General features: G+C 46.5%; 2 protein-coding genes across 4 annotated transcripts in view; one reads left to right on the plus strand and one right to left on the minus strand.

The window, feature by feature from the left end:
* Positions 1–12,135, minus strand: part of GTPBP1 (GTP-binding protein 1) — a 51,074-nt gene extending 38,939 nt beyond the window's left edge. The window contains exons 1-4 of one of the 2 annotated variants that reach the window (XM_089587937.1): positions 12,053–12,135; positions 11,094–11,360; positions 6,806–6,914; positions 1,881–2,061 (exon numbers count right to left, since the gene is read on the minus strand). In XM_089587937.1, the coding sequence (XP_089444063.1) occupies positions 1,881–2,061; positions 6,806–6,914; positions 11,094–11,213 (410 nt within the window). In that variant the 5' untranslated portion in view covers positions 11,214–11,360; positions 12,053–12,135. Of the gene's footprint in view, positions 1–1,880; positions 2,062–6,805; positions 6,915–11,093; positions 11,361–11,991 lie in introns of both variants that reach the window. The other variant, XM_089587938.1, reaches the window with a different exon arrangement.
* Positions 12,136–12,325: 190 nt separating this feature from the next.
* Positions 12,326–20,247, plus strand: part of Rint1 (RAD50 interactor 1) — a 33,747-nt gene continuing 25,825 nt past the window's right edge. For both annotated transcript variants that reach the window (XR_016292723.1, XM_089587940.1), the window contains exons 1-4: positions 12,326–12,563; positions 12,701–12,945; positions 16,150–16,323; positions 19,820–19,954. Coding sequence is in view for 1 of the 2 variants with exons in the window: in XM_089587940.1 (XP_089444066.1) it covers positions 12,444–12,563; positions 12,701–12,945; positions 16,150–16,323; positions 19,820–19,954 (674 nt within the window). In the remaining variant the exon portion in view is untranslated. The remainder of the gene's footprint in view (positions 12,564–12,700; positions 12,946–16,149; positions 16,324–19,819; positions 19,955–20,247) is intronic.

The following is a 20,247-nucleotide window of genomic DNA, read 5'->3' on the forward strand; positions in this document are numbered from 1 at the left end:
AAATATGCGCGGACTATTTGCTACTACGGACTACTACGTATTACTCCGCCGATGGCAGAGCGGCAAGCCGCCACGGGACTGGGTGAAAGGCGCTCCGCGCGTTGGTCGACTCCGCCCACCGTACGAGGCAGAATTAAAAAAAAAAAAAAAAAGGCGGGAGCCGGACGTTAATTCGATTTAATTGGGGAAATCGGCCACACAGGGCAGTAAATCGCAATTTCTATGAAAGTTCGGAACGTGTAGATTGAGTTCCCGCGGCAAAAAGACAAGTTCAGATTCCTCTTCAGTGCACCTTTAAGCAATGTTGTACCTAAAGCGGGGTTTGTTATTTTTACACGCAAACATTCTGGTGGTCTTCAGGATTTCTGGAATTACTGAAGAAAGCACCACCTACATATATTATTACACAAGCAACAGATGTGAAAACTCCAGGAAGTAGGCATCTAGGCTTTCTTTGCAGAGATCCTCCAAGGGCTTATTATGCGATCACCCCCTTTCAGCATGTACAGCGACAAGAGGTGAAGATTTCAAGAATGTAAACTCTGGATAATCGGGAACTTGCGGTGAATATTCTGACGGACTTCAAGAAACCACTGGAAACAAGACGCAGGACGAGAAAAGAAGGGTCGCACATCACTCCTAGTGTTGAAAATTGTTTATTAACAGTACTCCCATGTACCAGCCGGTCCAGTGAACTCTCCAAATTGTGTTCACAAACACAAGGCATGCTACAAAAGTGATACTCGGCTTGGTCAAGCATTCCCAATTCGCATCTCTACAATCTTTCTGTGCAGCCAACTTGTACAGTTAATCCCAAAGTATACATGGTCTGTTCTGAAAGTAGTAGGACTCATTTTTTTAAACAAAATTTATTCAAGAGAAAGTACAAACGATTACAATTTTTCAAGGTAGCACCCTTCCACACCTACACGCTGCTTCCAATGAGTTTCACAGTTTTCGTACGCCTCCAGGAACGCCTGGACCGGAATGCTGTTTAGCTCCCTCGTCACAGCGTGTTAAACCGCCTCTACCGATCCGTGATGTTTCCCCTTGAGCGTCGATTTTATTCTCGGGAATAGAAAAAAGTCTGGCGGGGCCAAGTCGAGACTGTAGGGGGGCTGAGGCAGCGTTGCCGCCTTGTGCTGGGCAAAAAATCGGGGTCCTCATTCACATGATGAAGATCCTACCGGTTGGCCTTTTCCTCCTCTGACAACACTCCCGGCACCAACTTCGCGCACGCTTTCCTCATGGATAAGTTTTCTGTCACGATCTCAAAAACTTGGGTTTGAGGAATGCTCAAGTCATCAGCAATCATTCTGATACTCAGTCTGCGATCACTGTTAAGTAAATGTTTCACTCGCTACACATTTTCGTTGGTCTTGCTGGTCGAAGGGCGCCTGGAGCGGTCGTCTTCCTCCACTCATTCCTTACCTTCTCGGAACAGCTTGTGTCACTCAAAAAACACCTTATCTACCCATGGAAGCGTCACCGTAGGCCTCCTTAATCATGTTGTGAGTCCCTTTGCCCGTTTTATTAAGATTTACTCAAAATTTGATCGCGTATCGCTGATTCAATAAACGCTCGATGATTCTGCGTGACGAGACGTTTCGACAGGGGTTCACAGTACAAGCGACCTCCTCTCTTCAACGGCCGAGAGCCGACTGCCGATTTTCCCCAGCATTCCCAATATCCCCCTTCAACGATCCTGCACGCGCAGACCCCCTCTCGTCCGCCCGTTTGCCCAGGAAAAAACCAGTCCTACTACTTTCAGAACAGACCCTGTATACGAACTACAACAGGGTCCACACCTGCCCGTACATTACGAGTCTACAAGTGGACAACGGCGGTTTTCAGTGTCTCAAGATCACAACCATGCTGACCTGACTTCCACAAAGTCGTTCTCCTTAGCCCGGCGTCGGACTAAGTACTCCGCAACAAGTCCGTCGCTGGTCTTCCTCTCCCTCAGCTGGACACAGTCGCACTCCAGCGTCGCAGCCATGCTTTGTAACGTTGCCACCGAGGCGGCCATCTCTTCCGCCGAGAGCCCAGCATCACCCTGTCCTGGACACATGCAAAACAGACGCAAGCTCTTTCAAGTCCAAAGGACTACAGTCAAATCCATTTATAACAATACTGAAGTGCCATGCAAATACCATTGTTATAACCAATAATTGTTAGAACAGGGTTGTGCCGAAAATACCATAGAACACATGCAAAAGCTGACGGTGCCGCGACTGACCATTGTTATATCCGATATATTGTTATAACCGGTATTGTTATAAGTGGGTTTGACTGTATACCCACATCAGAGGCCCTCATCAGGATGGTGGACAGAACTACAGATTAAACATTCTGTCCATCAGCACCCGCACAAAGTTGACCTTGTCAAGCACATTCACTGTGAGATCAGCAAACTGTGAAATGACCTCATTCAGAATCCCCAAGCTATCTGTGATGTCAAGACAACATAATCTCTTTCATTGATCCTGGTGAGTTTAAAAAAACATCTACGTATACATTTATTTCCCCAGTGATGTTCGAAATGTACGACAGTATCATTTGTTCTTAACGTTGTTTTCCCATTTACCACTTCTTCTGTTGCCCCTGGTTGCCTTTTTTTTTCACGTTCGTGTTTCGCTTTTTTTTCTTTGTATTTTCGTGTCTGAGGTTATTTCAACTCCGTTTTGTATAAAGTTTTGTGTTCCTTTCATGTATTTGACTAGTACCGTGTTCTTGTACGCATATTATGGTTTTTTTCCTTCTGCATATTCCTTTTTTCGATTTGGCCCCCTCACTCAATGCTCTTCAAGGCCTGTGAGGTACTGATAAATAAATAAATGTCAAGACGAATGAAAGCTCTTTCCTCTGCACTTCTCAGTGACTCCATCGGCGAATGAGAGGGCAAATGTAACTGGAGCCCTTAGTTTCATGGCACCACTAAAGAAGCCCAGATCTCAACAAGAGCTTGGGGATTAGCGCCGGCTCCTGCAGCTAAATGCGCAACCTGAAACCTTCCCACAGTGTGAATTAGCAGAACAGGCCCTCTCCCTGGTAATCCTGTCAAAGCCACCGAGTTGTTCGGCCTCAACCAGCCCCATGGAAAACAAGGCAGGTGGTCTCGAGAATGTCCAATGATGCTGCTTACAATGTTTACAATGAAACGATTCCAGCAATGACAGGTCAGCTGCTGACATCTTGGGATGTTTTTTTTTTCTGATTCCAGGCAGCTATATCTCCTTCACTTCAAATCCTTTCCCCCATAGGAGAAAAAAGAGAAGGAAACGATAGAAACACCACACAAGGCATTGCTGGTTCCTTGCATTTCCTCTCTGCCTGCTGAACACCGTTGTAGCTAAAACACCCGACAGCTTCTACACCTGAGGCAACTTCTTTGATTCAAGCCACTGCAAATATTTCTTGGCAAACTTGTAAAAGCTGCTGCGCTGAGGCACTACATATGGCCTTCAAACATTCATTCATTAATTTTATTTCTACTTTTGCCATACAAATTACGAAAACACTGACTGAACCCATAGCCAGAGGCTAGTGTGGGTTCAGAAACAAAATATATGAAGGCAATGACACAGCACTTGTAAAAAATGAAAAGCACAAAATCACGGCGAAAGACCCAAATACATCACACAACAAGGAAAAAAACAAAATAATGTGCATTTTACAGCAGAATGAAAAAAATCTTTCATGAACAACATGGTACAACAGACACAAACCGAAGACAGCTGTCACATTATGTCAAATAAGGCTCATAAAGTATGTTCGCAATTATCTATTTGTTTCATGAGACTGTTTTATTTCTGGGGGTAAAGCATTCCAAACCTTGGCTCCTGAAAACTGCACCAATCTTTCGCTGTAAACGTTATAATTCGGTGGTAGATTAAAGTTACTATGTGTAAGGTTTCTTGTGAGTCGAGAAGATGAGTGAAACAAGGAGGCATTGAAAGGTTGATTATATTAGACTATGTTGTTTACACACACCGCTATCTTTAAAGAGCGCAAAAGGTCAAAAGGAAGGATATTTAATAACTGGAAAAGTGGTTTACTTGGCTCGGTATACTTGCTTTGTGTTACAATTCGGATAGCCCGTTTTTGTAATCGCCGGATAGGATCAAGGTAAGTATTGTATGTCAAACCCCATGATTCTATACAGTATGTTAAATGACTATTAATAAGTGCAAAATAAAGGGTACGCAGTGTTTGTGTGTTAAAACAATCGCGGGCCTGTAGTAAGGCCCCATGTCCGCATGGCAGAGACTAATGACTTGCATACAAGGTGGTTCACCTAAAACTTCGCACACTTTTTAAAAATAGGCTTTGTGAGTTAGAAGAGCGCTTTTTTCGGCATAGCACCAGAATGCATCTAAGACGAGATAAATAGAAGGCTGGTTAACTACTAATTAATAGTTATTTTTTTCACCTATTACAGTTAGGCTCCTTAATTACTGAGAGGTGTGTAGCCCACCGCAAGTAACATCCACAACAGTTTTTAGAATTTCGAAAATGCGGTTACCCTCGGCGCTGTGGCCCAACAAATATTGGCTATTTCGACGAGTTACATGCACTGGAAGAGTTGATTTGCCTGCAAATCCCTTGTAAGTGCACTGATTTTGGCACCATGTAGCTGAAATTTGTTGGACCACAGTGCCAAGGATAACCATGTTTTCGAAATTCCAAAAACTGATATGGACATTACTTAAGGTGGACTACATGCCTCTCAATAATTAAGGAGCCTAACAGTAATAGTTAAAAAGAGAACTATTTAATATCAGTTAACCAGCCTTCTAGTCAGCACATCTTAGCTGAATCCTGATGTATCAGACCAGTGGAAATGCTATAAAAAAAAAAAAAGCATTCTTCTAACTCAAAAAGCCCAATTTTAAAAATTGTGTAGTCTAGCTGTAACACCAAGCAAAAATTCAGGGGGCACTTTGACTGTCTAAAGTGGGTAGAGGCGGAAGCGTTTTCCGCTCCACCTTCGCTGTTTCTGTGGCACCGGTGGCGTCACATATAATTGAGTACTAATTACTAAATGATGACAAATCACTAATCAATGGTTAATTACTGATTAATGCCTGAATACTAATTAACTGCTAATTAATTACGCTTAAGCTTCGCCTTTAGGAGTGGAACGCGACAGCGCATTGTAGCGCTGCTTGGGAGTCCACGGAACACCACCGTTCAGCGCGATGCCTTGCCGTTTGAACGCAACGCTTTTTGAGGAAAGGAAATGGCGCAGTAATTCTCTATCATCTCGGTGGACACCTGAACCGCACCTGGGAGTGAAAGAAGATAGTTAAAGAGGAGCCGTAATGAAGAAAATGAAATTTGTATTTGAGGAAAGGAAATTACGCAGTAACTGTCTCACAAAATTCAGGGGGGCACTTTTTTGACCTAAAGTGCGGTCACTGATACCCCTAAAAGTGGAACGCGACAGCGTCTTGCAACGCTGCCAAGGAGTCCATAGAACGCCATCGCCCATTCGGTTCTACGCCTCGCTCGTCAGTAAATTGGTTTTTGAGGAAAGGAAATGTTTGCAAAGCTGCCAAGGAGTCCATAGAACGCCATCGCCCATTCGGTTCTACGCCTCGCTCCTCAGTAAATTGGTTTTTGAGGAAAGGAAATGTATCTGTCTCTCATTTGTCGGTGGACACCTAAACCTCGTGGGAAGGGAATGGAGGAGGATGAGAGTGAGTGAAGACACCATATTCACTAGACGCGCCTTTGTTCATTCCAAACCATCGAGCTGGCATGGCGGAGTGGATAGCATGCTCGGCTCTCACGCCGAAGACCGGGGTTCGATTCCTGAGCTCGACCAATTTCTTAATCGGTTTTATTTATTTATATGGCCTGACTAGTACAGCTAACTAGGCTAATTGGGTAATTAAGGAATTAACTAAGCTCAGTACCACTTACTTGGAGCATCACTATACGATCCCTTCAATTGGTTGCATGGTTACTAGGCAAAGTACAATTGGCCCCGTTTGAAATTCGCGCACTGTGACGTCACGACCGTTTCCACCAATTGAAAAGTGTGACATTTTCTGTCGACAACTGCTGCTTACAACGATGAGACATTAAAGGCTTCCGCCTTAATAAGTCAACAACTACACACCATTCTTGCATCATAGTAAGCTTCAGAAAAAGCAATAAGTCAATGGCTACAGGTAACACCATTCTTGCATCATAGTAAGTTTCAGAAAAAGCAATGTAATGCCATTCTTGCATCATAAGTTTCAGAAAAGAAACCTTGCCAAGAACAAGTCAACATACTCATTAACCCACTGTGTGACTAAGAGATAGCAGCAGCTTTATTTGTCTGTACCCATCAACCCGCTGGGTGACAGAGATAGCAGCAGCTTTATTTGCCTAGCAAAAAAATATAACCCAAGAGATAAAGAATCTAAGGGGGGAAGTTTTTTTTGTTTATTTATTTTGGTAAACCAATATAAAATTGTTCAGACCCATAGACATAGCAGCTAGTGAAGAATTCAAATGCAAAATAAACACAGCAGAAACAGCAGTAGAATTGTTAACATATAATGCGACTCACTGCGCTTAAGCAAGGAATCTTTAGCTAAGGCTCTTAATTGGGCTAGTTGGCTTACTGAATCCAGCCATGGTAACTAGTGCAAAAAGACACAGACAGGAGCGAAGAGACAGGACACATGCTAGATGTCTTTAGTACCTTAATACACTGCAATATTACACATGAGCCAGGGTATCATGGCCGGATGCCAATCCTTACCCACCCAAGCATCCTCAACACAAATACTATTGGCAAATACTATACCTCCAGCTCCTATCTCGTAGATCACCTCCCCATGACCCTTTCGTAACCGCTGCGACAGCTGTCTCTGTAGGGCGTCATACTGCTCCTCAGACGGGCTAACCAGAACCGTCTGCAAAAAGAACAAACCGAAACCATCAGAGACAAACAGAAATGAAATAGGACAATGATTTGTTGGCCTGGCGAAAATCTTTCCCAGCCCAAATTGTTTATGGAACAATTTCCAGTTGGTTCCAGTTGGAACCAGCTAGGTTCCAGTTGGTTCCAACTGGAACCAACTGGAAATTGTTCCATAAACCAGTTGAGCTGGGAAAGATTTTCACCTGCGACTGGCCATTTCTATACACCAGCTACCATTATTAGTAGCGCCAAAAGTGCACTGTTAGCTTCCAGTTACTATTATTTTTTATTTCAATACTCCTGCACGATGCACAGGCTGAAGCCATTCACCATGGTAATCCCTCTTACAGTAATTACATATAATCTGTGCAGTTTACAAGTACACAACCAACTTTGGCTATCACGCACCAGGCGCAAGGTTGGAAAATATTTTTTATTGACAGCTATAACTAATTTATGAGTTTCAGAAATGTTATAGTGTGTTTAAAACATTTGCATCTCTTTAGAAGCTGAAAACAAAAGAGGATCTAACAATTCTTCGTCTAGACGCAACCTTATGTCAAATGACCTGTTATCACCGTAAAAGGGTACCAAATACTCTCTGCTAAGCAGCTGAGATTTTCCACACTGAAACAAGGTATTGTTCACTGACACACGCCTCACAATTCACAATTCGGATCCTCATTTCCTGTTAAGCTTGTGGGGACGCCTTCGTCCCCTGCGTTCGCTTTCCCGCATTGCACACCCCACTGTTGTTAGCTCCTCCGAAACGCGCTCTTCTGTTTTGGTTACTTTAACTAACAGGGGAGGGCGCTCGCATCGTAGCGACACCAGCGCCACGGATGGCGTTTTGCTGCGCGCGCGCGGGGGATAGCTGGCTCTCTTCTCCCTCGGCAACGGGAAGCGAACGGACGTTTCGCTCGCAGCTTCGCTCTTCGTCGACGGGCGCCCCTCGGCCGGAACTTACTCCCGCCGAGCCCGTTCCGCTCGACCTCGGAGTTTATCCCTTTGCCCTACCGTGGGCGGACGTTCGCTCGTAGCCGTGCTGGTGAGTCGGACATCCTAGATTCCTCAGTGTATTTTGTTGCTAGCTGGCGTTATTGTTGCTATAGCAATAAATGCCTTGTTTGTGTCAGCCAATGTGTCGTTCCTTTGTTCCCGCAGAGCACGGCCCGCCGTGGTCGACGTGCGCTCAGTAGCGTACGCGACCACGGGGTGGGGTAAGCGCGGTTTTGAACTGTGTCAGCCGCGCTTAAACGGGGAATACGTGTTTATCTTCCCCGATTTAAACCCCACATCTGGCGCCCAACGTGGGGCCTGCTCTTGGAACATTGGACGACAGTCTGTTCGGTTCGAGGAACGCTCTTTGTCCGGACTTGACAAGTGCTAGGCCTAGAGTGAATTTTGATCGCTAGGACCTGCGGCATGCTTTCTTGAGTGCGAGGTGTATTGCGCTGCAGCATGTTTGAACTTTTCGACATGCTCAGCATGTTTTTTTTGTGAAGTTTTCTTCCTGGAGTTTCTTCAAGAACCACTTGGTCCGCATCGAGGGAGCGCGAGGCCTAGCGCCCGCGGAGTTGCCGAGCCCGAAGCGAGTGAGTACGGAAGCCGCGTGGGTGGTCCGAGTTTTCTGTATATATTTTCTCGCTGTCTCTTTTTCGACTCTGGGAGTCGCGGCTCTGGGAGCCGGGTGGCCTGGGGCCACGGGTGCCTTTACGAGCTCGCTGGTATTGCAGCTCGGCACCGGGCGTTCCGACACCGTCCGATACGGTGGGCGCCGATCGCTCAAGCTGCTTCGTGCAGTGAGCGGGGAGGACCACCCCACAACGCTGATGTCTCCTCGCGGCTGCGCGCACGAAACCCGTTTCGGGTCTTTCTTTTGTTGGGGGTCGTCGACCTTCACAGTGGTAGTGAGGCCTAAGGCTATTCATAGCTGCCTGCACCTTGTCAAAAGTGACACGACCACCGGACCGTGGTGTTGAGAGGGGGGCGCACTTTGCTGCCCCACCCGTTTTTTTTTAACCTCGCATGAACTGAGCATTCTCGTTCAACTCAAGAAAGGGCTTTGTTCACTCGAACTTTGCGTTGCACGGCCGCCCGACACGTTTTGCTAGCGAGTTGAGCATTGAGCCACCAGGCCTTTGTGTACGCCGTTTCCCCTCCCGTGACCTACGTTAAAGGCATGCGGAGTGTGTTTTGGCAATCTTTCAGATCCAGCGGAGCCACTGCGGCTTGCTGCCATGTGCACATCGTCTCGCTGCCGCCTGCTGCGACGGAGCGGCCTGTATCCTGTTCGCCGCATCCATCCGGGGCAGCTGTGGCGAGACCAGACAGCAGCCACGTCTGGCTGCTGTTGCCCTGGCGACTACTGCGGAATCTTGGCCTGCAGTGGTCAACCGGCCCTCCTCTTCGCGGGCCTGCGGGCACTTAGCCCGCGGGCCATGCGAGTCGTCCCAGCGGAGACCTTCACGCCGCCTTCGGAATACCGCGGAAGACTGCGTGCACCCTGTCGGCGTGACCTCCGCTGCACGACCTGCCTCAAGTGCATGAAGACCAGGAGACTCCTCCATAGCATGTAACTTGCAGGCGCGTGGGTCTATTTAAGGTTGGGGGGATGTGGGGACGCCTTCGTCCCCTGCGTTCGCTTTCCCGCATTGCACACCCCACTGTTGTTAGCTCCTCCGAAACGCGCTCTTCTGTTTTGGTTACTTTAACTAACAGGGGAGGGCGCTCGCATCGTAGCGACACCAGCGCCACGGATGGCGTTTTGCTGCGCGCGCGCGGGGGATAGCTGGCTCTCTTCTCCCTCGGCAACGGGAAGCGAACGGACGTTTCGCTCGCAGCTTCGCTCTTCGTCGACGGGCGCCCCTCGGCCGGAACTTACTCCCGCCGAGCCCGTTCCGCTCGACCTCGGAGTTTATCCCTTTGCCCTACCGTGGGCGGACGTTCGCTCGTAGCCGTGCTGGTGAGTCGGACATCCTAGATTCCTCAGTGTATTTTGTTGCTAGCTGGCGTTATTGTTGCTATAGCAATAAATGCCTTGTTTGTGTCAGCCAATGTGTCGTTCCTTTGTTCCCGCAGAGCACGGCCCGCCGTGGTCGGCGTGCGCTCAGTAGCGTACGCGACCACGGGGTGGGGTCAGCGCGGTTTTGAACTGTGTCAGCCGCGCTTAAACGGGGAATACGTGTTTATCTTCCCCGATTTAAACCCCACATATTACGTGTCCAACATAAAACAGATATGAAACTAACACGTACAAATCCACAATGTCATTCTACAAGGATTTCTAGCAGTACGAGTTCGCTGTTCGCTATGTCAGTCCATTTAGCTTCCCAGGTAGCACCGAAACATTGCGATAATGTTACATTTTTGTTCCGCCCAAATGTTATTTCAATGTCCTTAATGTCTTTTTTTCTAATGTTTCTGTAATGTTACATATAAATGTTCGAATAACCTTCCGCAAACATTCATGAAACATGTAAACAACATAAATGCAACATTCTCGAAAATGGTGAAGCAGCCCCGCACAAGCATGCAGGCCTGCCAGTGGTGATGGCACACAACTTACAACACTTTGCAAGAACCAACAACAAGAGCGACACCTTCTCCACTACACTACAGCACAGCAACTCGTATTCACTCACCTCCAAACGGATATCATGCCGCCGAGCTTATACACTCGCTACTGCGGCATGTCCCATGAGTGACAGTGGGGAATGGGTAATAACTAAAGTTTTATGACAAAATAATGGGGCTCTTCATGTAATCTATGGCGAGTACTATCTAAGAGATGTGGTTACAAGGTACTGTTAGTTGAAAAACATCATTACTCTAAGAAGAGTGAGAAAATGTCTGGAAATCCGTGCTCGAAATATATTTGCAATGTTGTTTTATAGTTGCGACTCTAACATTATAATAAAATTTAGAAGAGTATATTAAAACAACGTTTGTTTAGAATGTGAAAGTAACGTTTCCTATGTAACTTATAACGTTATATGTTAATTTTGAATGTTAATGTAAAGTTACTATGCAACATGTAGCATTACTCCAACTTACATAACATTTTTATAACACTATTCTAATGTTCGGTGCTACCTGGGTTGTCATTCCTGTCGAATTGTACAATTAATGAAAAAAAAAAAACGTACAGCGGCAAAACAGTAAAACTTGCCTTTTCGGTAAGTCCATCGCAGTCTATCTTGTCTTCTCCGGCGGTCGGGGAATGGTTAGGCGCGAAGAGATCAATCACCGACTTGGCCGTGTTCGGCGTCTGATCCACGATCGCCGACATCTCGGTAAACACTGTCCGCGCGCAGTTCCGCACTTTTTTTTTTTTTTTTTCTCACAACACTCGAAGCACACACTCGAAACCTCACAAAGCTTTATAAAGAGAAAGCCCGTAAAGATAAAGTCATGGCCTCGGACGTTCGCTGTTCACCTGGGGGGAAAGAGAAAGCAAAACAAAGCGGCACAGTCAGTACGAAAAAAAAAAAAAGGAATTAAAAAAAGAAGCGCGAAAGTGCTCCGCGCCGCAGGGACGAAAGCCAGGAAAAACAAGCCAGGTGTGAAGACACTGCAATTCTCTCAGCCCGCAAGCTTCCCGCGGTACGAAAGGATCGTCGACGCCAAATAAACCTTGGCATGACATTACATACGAGACGAGAAATTCAACAGCAAACGGGCCAGCAAATTTCGTCAGTCATCCCACGGCCGCTTAACAACAAGCGAGCCAAAGGAACGGACGCGCTAGCCAATAACTTTCCCTCGCGCCCGGAAGAAGTAAGAACTCTGGTGGTTCGATCGCACGCACGTTTCGCCAGGTCACGATCGGGGAAGAGATTAATCGGAGAAGAGTATCTGTTACCGTTATGACAGTAGACGATGCGCTCAAAGCCGTTAACTCGGGTTACGATCCCAGCCATATTGGCGCCGCGAACGCGTTCATATGCGTGACAACACAACGGAGCAGATGCGCGCATCCTGCTTCTACCGCGACTGGGAGCGCAGGGATCGCCGCAGTAATGGCATTTCGCGGAAACCGAGAGCAAGCTTGCGCTGGCAAAACTTACAATGCTGCCCGCAAAAACGAAACGTGCTTTGCCAGGTTCCCCTTTGAAAATAAAAACTTGCCTAGACGACACTCCAACGTCACCAGACACACTCCACGCAGTCCGAAAGCACACCTATGGAAGCCACAACACCGCAAAGCCGTCAACCCATTACGTCAACAAATAAAAGAAAGCGGAAAAGAAAGTGAACATGCGGAAATAAAGGATGCATTTGATAGAGATTTTCACGGCTATAAACAGGAGGAACGCATAATTTTAAGCGGCTTACTTAAGAGAAAACCACGGTCTTTCTGTTTACGAATGTGCCAATTTTCGGGACGAAGCCCACGCGGCTGACTCAGCATGCTTGCTCTTTAAACATGGCGGCACCCTGGCGTTAGCTGGGAAAAACGCCAGCTTGTACGATTTGTCGATCGAAACCTCCCGCAGAAAACGGACCGGAAGAAACAAAAATGGAACGAAACGTTGCGGACGAGTTGAATCGCGAATTCGGGAACGATGTGAAGAATCTCCGCAAGGCGAAGAATTATCACGCTTCGCTGATGGTCAGAAAACAGGAGATCGAGCAAAAGGTAGTACTACCTGCGGAATATGGGCTTTTTGTTATTATTATTTCCACGCCAGTGGCTTTTGGTTTGGACGATCTGTTGCTGCTTGTGAACTGACGTGTTGCGTTCTTTAACGTTTCTCTTTCGCAAAAAAAACGAAGCTTAAAGCGTCAAAAGGAGGTGGAGACCCGGAGCAGCTGAAAGGTTTGCTGGGCTTCGCGCGGGAGAGTTTGGAGAAGATGCAGATACTGGAAGGCGTCCACGGCAAAATCTTAAACGACGTTTCAGCCCACCTGGATAACGCCAGCCTGGTCAAGAAAGAGTTCGAGAGCTCCCTCGCGGACATCCAGAAACTGCTGCGGTTGAAGCAGTATCTTCAGTGGATTGCCAAGATTGAAGAGACGAGGTGAGTGCGGCATACTAGAGCATTATGGTTCGCCGGACGGGCGTAGTTTGAAACTGGAACTAAAGAACGAATGTGTGATTCAGCTTGACCCTTTTGTGGTCGTGGTAGTGAAATTTAGCTTCCTTTGTTGACAAGTTTGGTTTATTGGGGTTTAACGTCTCAAAGCAACTCAGGCTATGAGGGACGCCGTAGTGGAGGGCTCCGGAAATTTCGACCACCTGGGGTTCTTTAACGTGCACTGACATCGCACAGTACACGGGCCTCAAGAATTTCGCCTCCATCGAAATTCAGCCGCCGCGGCCGGGATCGAACCCGCGTCTTTCGAGGGGTTTAACGTCCCAAAGCAACTCGGGCATGAGGGACGCCGTAGTGGAGGGCTCCGGAAATTTCGACTACCTGGGGTTCTTTAACGTGCACTGACATCGCACAGTACACGGGCCTCAAGAATTTCGCCTCCATCGAAATTCAGCCGCCGCGGCCGGGATCGAACCCGCGTCTTTCTGGTCAGCAGCCGAGCGCCGTAACCACTCGGCCACCGCGGCGGGGCTCCTTTGTTGACAAAGACCACGACAGGTGAACGCTGCGTTGGTGGGCACCGACAGTTGACGTTATGTTGCTCCAGTATAATTTTTAGCCACGCTTATATTGCGCCCTTCACAAATGATCCCAAAAGCAGCCACACTTCTACATCTGCGAAAAGGACGATTTTCTGTCGTTTTATATCTTGGGCTCGTTTGCACATACGGTCCAGCAGTTGCCTAAGCTTTTGAGTTTCACAGTGCAGCCAGTTTGAAATTGCGCTACTGAACCAATCTGTACGGCTTTCTTAGCTGGAGATCTGATTGTTGCGTTCCTGGTTACAAAATGGGTTCTGTGGATAATTTCAATGTAATCCTGATTCGGTGTCAAATCACATTTGATGCAAGTGCCAAGGTCTTGTTCTGCTACTGTTCGTGATATCGTCTTTTGCAGAGATGGTACATATACGTACCAAGCATTTGAAAAGTAGAGTGTTTATTGGGCAAGCGTGTTATCAGAAGAGAGATAAATGCGTTGGCAGTGTAGCAGGTGCACATAGATATCTGTTGTCGGCAACAGAATCACTGCAGCTTACAGCTGGCCTCCGTTACCATTGTATGCACCACTGTATATTCGGGCTCATTCAGTAATTATTCCAATGATTGCGAAAAATTGCTGCGAACAACAATGTATGTGTGAATTGTCTGTGAGCATATCAAAGTGATGATACTGTGTGCGCACAAAGAAAGAGCAACAAATACAGTACGTTTGGCAGCTTCACATACTATCCTCTAACCACACCAGTCTTCATTAAAAAAAAAAAACATGCAAATACACGAATGAAAGGCCAGAATTAGATTTATAGCAATACCTTTCCGCCACTTGCTTATAGAAATGCATGCATTCTCTCAAGGCTTTCCTTGTCAACTACTATCTCCTCCTCTTTATCCCAGGTAACCTGGATAGATATGGATAACTCGTCACCGTAAATATATGGCCATATATGCTGTTTGCACTATATGTAGTCATGTATGTGTACATATATTGCATCCGTGTATACCTGTGGCCATGGCCATGTGCATGCACAGTGTACGCCTTTAAAGATGTGGTTTGTTTTCATTGTGACAGAAGCCAACAGCCACAGAAACCAAGGAACACAGGGGATTTTTCAATTTTTATTTATTTATTTATTTTATGGTGTTGATCAATTTAGAATATTACTGAATATGTTATCGCTTAAAGCTGATTGATTAGAAAAGCAGAAGAAAAAACAACCACATGCCGCCGGTGGGATCCGAACCCACGACCTCTGAATTACGCGTCCGGTGCTCTACTGACTGAGCTACGGCGACGGCTGTCAAATCTTCTGCTTTCAGGGGTATTTATGTTTACTAGTAACCTAACCTTGAGAGTGTTCATCAGCGCCACCCACGTTCATAAGCAGCGGACGTGCAATGTCCTGAGTTACCGCAGGTGTGACGTAGAACGTCATCGAACGGAGAGGGTGGAAGCTGCGTGAGAACCCTCTTATGCTTGTTTTCATTGTTATGCAGTTGAGCGTGGACCCAGATTGCTATCCAGGCGAGCTGTACAGTGTAGGTACTAAAGTGTTGCTGCTAAGTGTGTACACGAAAGGGCTGTCACAAAGTGCATAAGCAAAAATTGGTCCAAGAAGTGCGCACACTACTAGGGTCCACGAAAATTGAGTGCACAAACCCTAGAATCCGTTTCTGCATTGAAATATTAGGAATGTTTTAATGTTCTGCATGCGAACATTACCAGTGTGCGTTGAAGCATTGGCAGTGTTTTAATGCGCCGCTGGTTTCTAGGGTTTGTGCATCAGGTTTTTGAGGGACCCGGTTTAGCATCTGCACTTCGTGGCAATGCTTTTGCATCCACATTACACCGCTTATCTGGATAGCAATCCAGGCCTGCATTAAAGGTGCGCTGAAGAGGAATCTGAACTTGTCTTTTTGCCGCAGGTACTCGATCTACACGTTCCGACCATTCTTAGAAACTTTGATTTATTCCCCTGTGTTGCCGATTTCCCTAATTAAGTTGAATTAACGTCCGGCTCCCGCCTTTTTTTTTAATTCTCCCCCGTACGATGGGCAGAGTCGAACAACGCGTGGAGTGCCTTTCACCCAGTCCCGTGGCGGCTTGCCGCTCTGCCATCGGCGGAGTAATACGTAGTAGTCCGTAGTCGCAAATAGTCCGCGCGTATCTTTATTTATGCGGGCTTATTTTGTGGCTGTATTATCTGCGAATGAAACTATTTATTCATGGAAACCTAAAAAAACTAAATAAAGCGAAAGCAAAGCCTCCACGGAGCTTGCTGAAAGGCACTTCACACGTTGGTCAACTCCGCCCACCGTACGGGGAGAATTAAAAAAATAAAGTCGGGAGCCGGACGTTAATTCGATTTAATTAGGGAAATCGGCCACACAGGGCAATAAGTCGCAGTTTCTAAGAATGCTAGGAACGTGTAGATTGAGTTCCCGCGGCAAAAAGACAAGTTCAGATTCCTCTTCAGTGCACCTTTAAAACTTAGCAAGTGGTGGCGCAAATTTATGAGCACAATGTGAGTTCAGTTTTTCTGAAGCGCGTGATTGCAGAAGCTGAACCTGTTTGGCAAAGAACGCAGTTACTGGGAGCTCTGCTGATCAGGTAATTAATTCCGTGCAGTGAGTCGATCGAGGATGTAATGAGCCAGGGCCAGGACGACCAGGCAGTATCGCACCTCTCCTTTCTGCTCCAAGTATGGCAGAAGGTGCGCTCTTCAGCGTGCATCCACCTGGTCGGCTTCCTACGAGAGACCATCCTATACTGGCACCAAATTCTCAGGGACAAGTTCGAAAAGTAAGTTTCTCTTTCTCTTGTTCAGGGCCAAATTCAGTCACTTTTTAAAGGCGCGTTCACACTTGCCCAAAAAAATCCAGGGGCACTTTGTTGACCTAAAGTGCGGTGAGGCGAAAGCCTTAAGTGCGGTGTTGCTGCTTGTGTCACTGATGTGTGGTCAAGACGTTAAGCTACGCCTCTAAGAGTGAAACGCGACAGCGTCGTGCAATGCTGCCAGGGAGTCTATAGAATGCCATCGCCCGTTCGGGTCTATGCCTTGCTCGTCGGTAAATTGGTTTTTGCGGAAAGGAAATGTATCTGTCTCTCATATCTCGGTGGACACCTGAACCTCCCTGTAACGGGAAGGGAGAAAGATGGGAGTGAACAAAGACACCTAGACGCACCTTTGTTCATTCCAAACCGTCGAGCTGGCTAGTGGTTAGCATGCTCGTCTCGGAGTCCAGGGTTCGATTCCCGAGCTCGGCCAATTCCCTACTCGGTTTTATTTATTTATCTGGCCTGACTAGAAAGGTTAATTAGGCTAATTGGGTAATTAAGCAATGAACTAAACTCATTCCCACTTACTTGTAGCATCACTATACAATCCCTTGAATTGGTTGCATGGTTACTAGCCAAAGTACAGTTGGCCGCGTTTGAAATTCGCGCACTGTGATGACGTCACGACCGTTTCGACCAATTGAAAAGCGTGACATTTCCATCGACAACTCCTGTTTACAACGATGAGGCATTAAAGGCTTCCTTCCGCCTTAAAATCCTGCGAGCGAAGCGGATTCGCTGGCCGCAAAAACAAGGACCTGTTCTCACTCGTTCATGCGCGGGCGAGGCGGATCCGCCGCGCCGCTGCTGTTTCTCGCTTTTCCACACCGTGTCGCTGCTAGCGGCATACACAGATATAGTGAGAAAAGAGCATAAATTTACACTGTCTACGAACCATAAGCATATGAATGCTTACGTACGTTAAACGCAGGCGCATTCTCACTTTTAGTTCAGCGTATGTTAGCACAGACGCAAAAATAAACTCAGCCTGTAGTGGCGCCATCTGGTTGTCAGGGCGGGAACCATTACTGTCAACAAACTGACTCTGCGGTTAAGCCTAGAAGCGGCAGAATCGTCACTCTGAATAAAAAAAAAAATAAAGCAAATTTATCATTATACGTTTCCTTAGAGGCGCCGTGAGACGAAGCAAAAGACCTGTGCCAAATTTCTGGCCAGTAGACGCACCGAAAGAGGCAGCAACAACGAGAATCCAATACGAAGCGACGGGTCCGGCTTCGAAGTGCGCCGCCATGTTTGTTGCCGCGCGGCGGAAATCGGTCCAACCCGATCGCCCTCGTCGCGCTGCTTTCCGCCTCGCTCGCGTCAAAAGCGGCCGATTCCGCTTCGCTCGCCGGATTTTTGGGCAAATGTGAACGGGCCTTAAAGGGGCCCAGAAACACAATCTTAGTTAACTGTTTTGCCTGTTGATTGCATACAGTGAGTTATAATGGTGCTATTAGCGTCGGTAATACCGCGTACATTCCGTTTTTTAATATTTTAATGTCCTCCCAAAAACAACTTCATGGCTCTGATGGTGTCGCCACACAGTGGCGGGTTTTTGGCAGCGGATATGACATCACCTGGCGCGAGCTTGATGATCGGACAAACAGTAAATATACTGCAAATTGTGTGAATAAATAGAGACACATTTTGTCACCTGACTGCGTTTTATATTAGATCAACAAAAACAACTTGTTTGTCTTAGATAAGAGCCCTGCAAAGCAAGTAAAATAAAAATACACCACCAGGGGCGCTCTGGCATGGAAACGACGCTGCCAGTCTCAGCAAGAACGAGTTACAGAGAGCAGGCAACCATGGAGTACAAACTTCCGCGACGTGCTCTGGCTCGCTGTTTTGATTGGTTGCACCAGGTCCCGTCATTGGGAGAGCGAAATAGGAGTGGGAAGCCCCGCCAAAATCGAGTTGAGGGAAGCGTTTTGTTTGCTTGTATTTTGAAATTTCTTCACTGAATAACTCCCGTTCCTGTGCATCGATTCCTGTAATTCTTTTTAGGTCAGCATCTGTGTGACATAAAGAACCCACCTGAAGTATAGCCGGTATCCCCCCCAAGCAGTGTTTCGCAGCCCCTTTAAGCATGCGTGTTATATACGCTATTGTTTGAAAGTGGCAAGAGACAGTGTCTGTGACCTTCTGCCTTGAAAAACTAGAACCCTAATGTTGTCTGCTGCACTCTGTATTTGTTTTTTGAAAATAAGCTTCCTGATAAGGGCAGTAATGTTATATGCTTAGTAGGTCACCTTCTTATCCTTTTTACTCTAGCTAGCAGGAATGCAGCTTTTGTGGCATGCTGGTAGGAGAGGCTGTGGTTATGTGCTCTGCAGTAGCTGCCAGCAGGATGCATTGTGAAGCGTGCAATTTTCACACTAAGTGAAATCAAGCACTCATGGGGATTGCTTGTGCTTTGTATATGTTTTGTACTCCTGATATTAGAAAGTATGATTGGGAGATGCGCTATTGCAATCTCCAAACTTTAAAGTTTTGACTTTGAATCTAGACAACCATACAACAACGCCAGTCCAAATTTTCAGATCTGTAGGCCTATAAAGAAGGCATTACAATATTACTGTATTACAATATTAGTATTTACAGAACAAATTTTTAGGCAATTCAGAAATGAGTAATGCCTGCGTGTAGCAGATAATTGCTGACAACACAATTTAAAGTTTTAATGGAGAAAAAGCCTAATGGAATTATTTTCTTCAGCCTTTTCCAAATCTGCGCGGGTCAAAGGCTCATTTAAAATGGCGATCGTTCTCATCACCACAAAAATTCAGGGGGCACTTTGACTGTCTAAAGCGTGTAGAGGCGAAAGCGTTTTCCGCACCACTTTGCCTATGTGACACTGGTGATGTCACCACTGGATGACGTCACACATGATTGATGACAAAGTAATGACAAATAACTAATTAATGACTAATTACTGATTAATCACTCAGCACTAATTGACTGCTAATTAATGGTGCTTAAGCTTCGCCTTTAGGAGTGGAACGTGACAGCGTGTTGTAGCGCTGCCAGGGAGTCCACGGAACACCAACATCCGTTCGGCGCGATGCCTTGCGCTTTGAAGGCAACGCTTTTTGAGGAAAGGAAATGGGGAAAGGAAATGGCGCTGTAATTATCAGTCATCTCGGTGGACACCTTAACCTGTACAGGAAGGGAGGAAGTGGCAGTGAAAGAAGAAAGAGGGGCCGTAATGAAGAAACTGAAAACTGTATTTGAGTAAAGGGAATTACGCAGTAACTGTCTCACATATCTTGGTGGACAGCCGTCAAAACGCGGATACATCTGTGGACAGGGCTGCTGACATGGCTGTCGACACAGCTGCCCACAGGGACGCAGACACACGGCTGCCGACACGGATTGCTAACGACAGCATGAGGCATTAAAGGCTTTCGCCTTAATATCATCATCGTCGTCACGTGACTCTCACTGTGTGCAGGGAATTCAACAAGGTGCTGCATTCCATGGGATGGCCCATCCTCAACACAGGGGTCAGTGCCCCGGTCTCCTACACACCAGAACTGCTCCTCCCATTTGAAAAGTGCTTCATCAACCTGCACAAGATCCAGCTGCCGTATCCTTTTTCTTTGTGCGAACAGCCTTTGCTAGTTTAACATTAGATCATGGATTGATCGTTCATTCACTGCTGTCATCTCCTGCGAGTTCTTGTTCTTGTTCTCCAGTTTGCTGAATTGTGCATAGGTGGCTTGTGTACACACTGTTTATGCTTGTAAATAAGTGTGTTCAAGTTCATATGTTTATTAATGACATAAGGTTAGGACATTCATAATAAGTACAATAAGAGGTACCTCAGTGAAGTTTTCTACTGGGACCTTTTGAACTAATAAAATGAGGTGCAAGATGGTA

The sequence above is a fragment of the Amblyomma mixtum genome, chromosome 4 (assembly GCF_055824585.1).
Source record: "Amblyomma mixtum isolate Tamu chromosome 4, ASM5582458v1, whole genome shotgun sequence".
Lineage (NCBI taxonomy): Eukaryota > Metazoa > Arthropoda > Arachnida > Ixodida > Ixodidae > Amblyomma > Amblyomma mixtum.